Raw genomic sequence first — 8,284 nt, forward strand, 5'->3', positions numbered from 1 at the left:
ACCTTTAAGTCTTCTGAAATAATGACCCCTAAATCCCTTTCCTCAGATACTGAGGTTAGGACTGTATCACTGATTTTATATTCTGCTCTTGGGTTTTTACGTCCCAGGTGCATTATCTTGCACTTATCAACATTAAATTTTAGTTGCCATATTTTTGACCATTCCTCTAAGTCCTTTACCATTTGGTGTATCCCTCCAGGAACATCAACCCTGTTACAAATCTTTGTGTCATCAGCAAAAAGACACACCTTACCATCGAGGCCTTCTGCAATTTCGCTGATAAAGATATTAAACAATATGGGTCCCAGAACAGATCCCTGAGGTACCCCACTGGTAACAAGACCTTGGTCTGAATATACTCCGTTGACTACAACCCTCTGTTGCCTGTCCCTCAGCCACTGCCTAATCCATTCAACAATATGGGAGTCCAAGCCCAAAGACTGCACTTTATTGATAAGCTTTCTATGTGGGACAGTATCAAAAGCCTTACTAAAGTCTAGATAAGCGATGTCTACTGCACCTCCTCCATCTATTATTTTAGTCACCCAATCGAAAAAATCAATAAGATTAGTTTGACATGATCTCCCTGAAGTAAACCCATGCTGTTTTTCATCTTTCAATCCATGGGATTTTAGATGTTCCACAATCCTCTCCTTAAGTATGGTTTCCATTAATTTCCCCACTATTGATGTCAGGCTTACTGGCCTATAGTTGCCCGATTCCTCCCTACTACCTTTCTTGTGAATGGGCACAACATTTGCTAATTTCCAATCTTCTGGGACGACTCCTGTTGCCAGCGATTGGTTAAATAAATCTGTTAATGGTTTTGCTAGTTCAACGCTGAGCTCTTTTAATAGCTTTGGGTGTATCCCATCAGGCCCCTGTGACTTATTTGTATTAATTTTAGACAGCTGACTTAGAACCTCTTCCTCTGTAAAGACACATGCATCAAAAGATTCATTAGTCATCTTTCCTAACTGAGGTCCTTCTCCTTTATTTTCCTTTGTAAAAACTGAACAGAAATATTCATTGAGGCAGTCAGCTAGTTCTTTATCTTCTTCTATATACCTTCCTTCTTTTGTTTTTAATTTGGTAATTCCTTGTTTTAGTTTCCTTTTTTCATTTATGTATCTGAAGAATGCCTTCTCGCCTTTTTTCCCTGACTGAGCTAATTTCTCTTCTGCCTGTGCTTTGGAAGCTCTTATAACTTGTTTGGCCTCTCTCTGCCTAATCTTATAAATTTGTCTGTCATCCTCGTTTTGTTTTTTTTTTATAATTCCTAAATGCTATCTTTTTGTTTTTTGAGTACCACAGTGGTCTCTTCCTTTTTTTGCTTTTACTGACAAGCCTAATGCAATTTTCTGTTGCCTTCAATAGTGCCACTTTTAAGTAGTCCCATTTAAGTAGTCCCATTTCTCTGCTCCATTGTTACGACCACCCTGTAATCCAATAGCTGTGGTCGTGCTGGCACAGAATAGGAAAAAGTGCTGGCCTCTCTGGTGGCCGGGACAATGGGAGCAAGCATAGGCACGCATGCGCAGCAGCTCCCGTTCTGCGCTGCAGTGGTGGCCGTAACCCCTGGAAACGAGCAGTGTATAATGGGATGGAAAAATGAATCCAGCCAGTAAAGGAGACAATATGGACACAATACATTAGTAAGTGCCTTGTATTAACTCTATCTAAATTATAAATGTCATTTGCTGAAGTGAGACAACCCCTTTAATGCTTGTTTTCCTCTAATAGCATAATAACTATACCTTCACAATCTTGAGCGAGGTGCACAACTTTTTTCATACGAACGCTTTTTAGCGATGAATGATCTGCCCCTGTAATATAAGCTTAAGACCATTGCTGTCATTTCATTCCAGCCATTTAACCAGTTTCTGGTGACAATAATGGCATTAAAAGGAATGGATGAGTCCCTAATTCGCCATGAGCTAGTTGATCTGAAGAGTATTTTACATTTCATACAATTGGCAAAAACCTGGAGCATGTCAAGAAGAGTATAAAATCCCTAGCATGAGGTGTTACTGCCTAGCTTACCTTTATATTGACAATTCAGGATATTTCCATTTCCTTAAAGGGGTTCTCCTGGCTTTTATGATTGATGACCTATCCTCAGGATAGGACATCAATACCAGATTGGCGGGGATTCGAAACAACTGCACCTCCAGCGATCAGCTGTATGAGGAGACGGCGCGCGCAGTGTGCTGTCTCCCTTCTATCTTCCTGCTCGCTGCTGCTTTACCATAGACATAGCAGCAGCAGAAAGACTGCGCACACAGTCTCCTCGTACAGCTGATGGGCAGGGGTGCCAGGTGTCTGACCCCCTGCCGACCTAGCCAGGAGAATCCCTTTAAAAGCATTTTCCAGGTTTATAGGTATTGATGCTTTTTCCCAATATCGGATCATTGGAGGCCGGACACCAATCAACTCAGCAGCTGCCAGCGCAAGAACTTACACAGCAGATGGAGCCAGAAGCAGAAAGCGTCCTCTGTGCCGGCTAACTGCTCCCATTCACTTCCATGGGAAATGAGCCGCAGTAACCCGGCATGGCCACTACACAGAACAGAACCGTTCTCCTAGCCCCATCCTTTGTTAGTTCCGGTGTCAGCAGCTGCTGAGAACAGCCGATTGGTGGGGGTGCTGGTTGTTAAAACCCCACCATTCTGGTATTTGACCTATCCTATGGATGTCATTAATATCTATAGCCCCCCAAAAAAAACACCCTTCTGCTATGTATGACCTAACCTATGGATGTCATTAATATCTATAGCCCCGAAAACACCCTTTAAACATAGTTTGATATAAATGAGGTGAGTAACAGCAATCTAAAGTAAATTTGCCCTCACCCAACGTTAAGTCATATGGGAGGGCAAATGTGACGAGCCATCTTTAAAACTGTATGCTAACAGAATCTGTAACACATGGTTATTGTAATAGATCTTCTGTTCCTTTTCCAACTTTGTTTTGTCTACTACATGTTGGTGAGTATTCACCATGTCTCACCCTCTGCCTTGTATTAGACTCATCGTCAGATCCGGTTAAATGAATTGTTGAAGGAGCACTCGAGCACAGCCAATGTTATTGTCATGTAAGTTGACTGCTCTGAAGTGAGCTTTGCCCCTCCTATGTACTAGTACTGTTTGTATGAGCCTGTATAGAAATAGGTCTGAAATACTTTAACAAGAATTCTAAACATGTACTGCTTATACCATGAATCATATGGCTCTGGAGAAAAAAGGAAACTTGCAGAATTGTCACTTTCAGCTGTTTTTTGGTTCAGAGCGTTTAAGGCCAAATGTTTTATTTTTGGTGTAGTTTTCCCATCCCATAGATGACACAAAGCAAACCTATTAAAAAAAAAAGGCGTGATGTGAACCTGACCTAAATGTGATTAAACACAACATTGTGAATAATGGCCTACAATTAATATTTTGAGTTCATGTGGTAGCGAAATATTGGGGTTATCTGGGACTATAAGAATGATGGTCTCTTTACCAGGCTCTGTGCCATACTTGTGCCCAAGGTTACATTCACTACACCTTCATCTGGTTCAAGTGAGAGATACTAAGCTGTAATACCAGACACAGCTTCTACTAAAAGTATGATGTGGGCCCTTCTATCCTAAGGGTAGACCATTTATTTTAAAGTCCCAGTTATCTCCTTTTAAAGGGGTTGTGCAACACTACAATATCCATGAGTAGGGATGAGCGAACTTGTGTTTTACAAGTTCAAGGTTTGGGTTTTATTACAATTCCGATATGGATTACGTTACAACAGGCCATAATGGAAGGCCCTTAAGAGGCATTCTGTTATAATAGAAGTCTATGGGCCGCATAACAGATCCGTCTGGTTTCCGTTATGCAGGAGAGGACTCCTGCATAACTGAAACCAGACATATCATCCGTTATGCGGCCCATAGACCTCTTTTATGACTGTCTCTCAAAGGCATTCCGTCATTGAATTCCGTTATGGCCCGTGGTAACGGAATCCATATTGGAATTGTTAAAAAACCCAAACCCTGAACTCGAACGTGTGAAACACAAGTTTGCTCATCCCTATTGATGACCTATCCTCAGGATAGGAAATCAATATCAGATCGGTGGGGGTCTGACTTCCGGCACCCTTGACGATGATGAGCTGTTTGTCATGCAAGTGCTACTTCCGCTTCAAAATTACCTGCGCGTCATCTCGCTCTTGCAATTACACTGAGCCGTCTCTACAAACAAGACAACACTCAGGTAATTTTGAAGCTGAAAGAGCGCTTGCACGAGCGCCGCTACTGCTTCAAACAGCTGATCGGCTGGGGTGCCAGGTGTCGGGCCCCCGCCGATCTGATATTAATGACCTATCCTGAGGTGAGGTCATCAATATTGATTGCAGTGTGGCATAGCCCCTTTAAGGTGTTCAGTAATACTACCTATAATTACCTATATTGTTCTGTATTTTAGCCTAAACATATCTGCTTTACGGTTTTGTGACAGGAGCCTTCCAGTTGCAAGAAAAGGTGCCGTGTCCAGTGCACTTTACATGGCTTGGCTAGAGGCACTTTCTAAAGATCTCCCACCCATCCTGCTTGTCCGTGGAAATCACCAGAGCGTCCTTACTTTCTACTCCTAAAAGCTGCCAGCCGCAAAGCCCCAAAGAAATGGTACTTCAGTGGCTGGGATGCAGGCATCATCACGTTCTCTAAAGCCCCTGAACTTCTCTTTCTTAATTTCACAGACTTGAAAGCACATGGAGGAAAGTAACTTTTTCCACACTTGAGCATCTTTTGCAGTTTTACTGCTTCTGTTACATTACTGGTGGATCCTGGCTTCATAAGGGAGATTCCGATGTATGGGACTCAAATACATGGAAGTTTATTTCTCTGCTACTTGAAAAGCAGCAATAAAAGCGTGTTTCTTTTTATTTTGACCAGTGAAAGGATTCTAGATTTGTAAAAGCCTTTAGCCTTGAGGTGCCTTTTTGAAAAAATTAACCAAACTTCATCCATACCCCTCTTTTTTATAAACTTGTATAGAATGTACAATCTGCCTTTCAGCTAGGACTTTAGATCAAAACCTTTAGTTTCTAGTTTCTTCCATCTTGACGATAACTTATGCTGCTGCTTCGTCTTCCACCAAGCTATTCACTATTGTATTGCGTCATAAATGTTATTATTTTTTTATATTCTTCTTCTTTTGAATGTGTTAGCAAAAATGCACAGGGTTTGAACAAGACAGCTATACCAACAATAAAAACACGTGAAGCGACCATATGGGTTGTATTGGAACAAATGAGCAAGTAAAATGGACCTCGCTGTGGGTATTTCATACACTACTTTAAGTGAACCCCCATCTTTCCTGTTTAAGTTATACTCCACGTGTCACCCAAATATAATAGACTTCATTAATGGTGCGTAGGTGACTGTGTCTAGGGGTTTTAATGGCGCTCGTTTCTGGCCTATCCAGAGATCCGTTGTACATGAATAACACAATTCAGGTCAGTTCTCCAAAAACATTCAATCTGTTTTCATCTCTATACAAGGGGAAGCGGCCATACTGTGCCCTTCTACCACTATTCAGCTTACTAATATACCACAATGAATGAATTGACTCGTTTCTACACAAAATGTCGGTCTCCAGTCACTGCAGCCCCTAAATGTTCAGTTTACTTTGTCGTACTTTTTGTAATACAGGAAATCAAATTTTCAATTTATCTCCTCTGTCCTGGTCAGACGAGGGTGACATGCCGCCATTTTAATGCTTGATTGAATGACGATACTCAGTACACCTCTTCAGCTGTCTTTCTATGTTATATATGTGGATGTTGAGGTTTATGCCCAGAATGTTTGATGCAATGGCTCATGTGCAATAGCATTACTTGGGGTGGGGGGGGGACATGGGGCTTGTCTTGAAAATAAGCGCTTTCTTGTTGAGAGATGCCTTTCTGCAGTACTACCTTGTAGCCCATAGACTTATATTATGAATACCTGTAGAAAAAAACACATTTCTGTCTACTTATGTCTTGGATTTTTCTGTGTTTAAGTCTAAATATGTTTTAAGCAAAACCTCCTTACTTCACATTAAGGCTACATTCGCACGACGGCTGTCACATGACCGTTTTAACAACCATGGTAGTCTATGGGGTTATTCACACGCTGTTTTTTGTTTGTTTTTTTTGATGGGCCGTGAATAACGTCTATCCTATTTTGTCCATTTTCATGGGCCAACAGCCCCTTTACAATTGCAATTACGTTTTTGCCAGCCATCGTGTGAATGCAGCCTTACGTTAGCTTTGCATTCTGCAACTTTTTGAAATACTGTACTTTTTGACAGTGTTCAGTTGCTTTTATGTTTATCGGGCAGTAACTTCTTATAGGACAGAGGAGGGAAGTTGATGAAACAGTTTATGAAGAGGACTAGTCTGTGACTATTAGAACTCTGAAGACAATAACCTATGGTGAGAAGGTTCATCATTACAAGAAAGTGCATTCCAAGCTTTTCTAGTTGTAAATTACACTAGTCTGGAACCAATCAGATTCCACCTTTCATTTTTGATAGCTCCTTTGAAAAATGAAAGGAGGAATCTGATTGGTTGCTATGGGCAACTAAGCCAGTTCTACTTTACACCAGTTTGATTAATTACCCCTATTGACTATCAAGCCAGTGTTGTACCCAGTGACAGGGTTCTTAAAGGGTTCTTCGGCAGAGTACAAACATCTATTGAACTGAGCACAGGATATACAGACAATTTTGATGTGTTATCCAGATGTTCTGTCTCCCGTCAAAAAATTAGGATATGGCTATAATGACTGTATGTCCGCTGACTAAATACATGTATGTTAATCTATGCATACACATCCTGTGCTCTGTTCCATTAACACTATGTGTACTATGCCAGGAGGTAATGGAGATATCGAAGTAAGCTCCGGTGTAGGTTATCAACCCGATGTATGCCGGTTTTCTTGGATAATGTATTGGATGAAATTGGCCCTGAATGATAAGATATCCCTGGCGTGTCAGGATAGGTTTGGAAGTGAGGAAATAGTAAGCTTGTTAATTTTTCATCTATAGAAGGAGCCTCAGTCATCGCAGCATCCCCCACCCCCGCAAATGATTGTACTGGATTGGTAGAAAGTCGATAGGGCCGTTTTGTGAAGATGCTGTATTGGTGCCACAGGCTCTATGTGTGATATAATTATAATACCCACTGATATGTTTTACCTGGGAAACAAGAATTGTCATGTGTAACTAATATAGTGAAATGTACAGCATATTAGTGTCTTGTATTCAGAGCATGTATGATTAATTATGTACTGGTCTGTTGTATCACTGCTCGGTTGAACACCCCACAGCTATATTTGTACAGAACTTGTTTGGAAAAAATAATCTAACATACGTGAAAATGCCTGAAGATCTGTAAAAACAATTACGGGATTGATGAGTTTGCAGTAAGTTGGAATGAAAGTAGATGAATATATCCCATATCCAATTTTATAGTAACGTCTAAGGGTTTTTGCTGGTATTTTTGTGCACCTGTGGTTTTTGGTGCCGTTTTTTACAGCAAAAGAAAAAAACAACAACTCCAGAATTAGCAGGTCTATGGGAAAAGCAGGAAACACAAGCCTTTTTTTTTTCTATAGGTGGTTTTGTTAATTACCGTAGTTGCAGTTTTTTTTTGTCTTGCTTTTTTCACATCACCTTCTCTTTATGGGTTGAGCATCTTGAAGAAAACGCTAGTGTGCAAAAAATGCCAGGAAAAAACACCACAAAAAACTCAGGTGGCCTGAGAAAAAACATGCAGTTATTCTGCTTTCTACAACCCCAACCCCCCAAAAAAAGCCAGTCAAAACTTGTGTGTGTAGGGACTCTAAAGCGGTTTTCTGGAAAAAGATACAGAAAACTACCTCAGGCTACTTTCACATTAGCGTTAGCAGGGTCCGGCAGGCTGGTCCAGCAGGGGAACAGCCTGCTGGATCCGTACTAACGCTAGCCCACATGTGCTGCCGGAAGTCCGCTCCGGCTCCATTAACCCCTTGGCTACCGGAGGTTTTTGTGTTTTCATTTTTCTTCCCTATTTTCTGTGAGCCATAACTTTTTTATATTTCCAGTCACATAGCTGTATGAGGGCTTATTTTTTGCGGGACAAGTTGTACTTTCTAATGACATCATTAATTATGGCATAAAATGTAGTGGGAAGCAGGAAAAAAATTGGGAAAAAAATGCAACGTTTTACGGGTTTTGTTTACGGCAAAACTGACCCATGCCATTCATTCTCTGGGTCAGTCCGATTACAA

At 41.0% G+C, this 8,284-nt stretch overlaps 1 protein-coding gene across 1 annotated transcript in view; it reads left to right on the top strand.

Moving 5' to 3' along the window:
- Positions 1-7,822, top strand: part of SLC12A2 (solute carrier family 12 member 2) — a 123,714-nt gene extending 115,892 nt beyond the window's left edge. Inside the window, exons 27-28 of the mRNA XM_040415980.1 lie at positions 3,027-3,094; positions 4,488-7,822. Of these exons, the coding sequence (XP_040271914.1) occupies positions 3,027-3,094; positions 4,488-4,623 (204 nt within the window). The 3' untranslated portion in view covers positions 4,624-7,822. The remainder of the gene's footprint in view (positions 1-3,026; positions 3,095-4,487) is intronic.
- Positions 7,823-8,284: the final 462 nt, after the last annotated feature.

This window comes from Bufo bufo, chromosome 2, assembly GCF_905171765.1.
Source record: "Bufo bufo chromosome 2, aBufBuf1.1, whole genome shotgun sequence".
Lineage (NCBI taxonomy): Eukaryota > Metazoa > Chordata > Amphibia > Anura > Bufonidae > Bufo > Bufo bufo.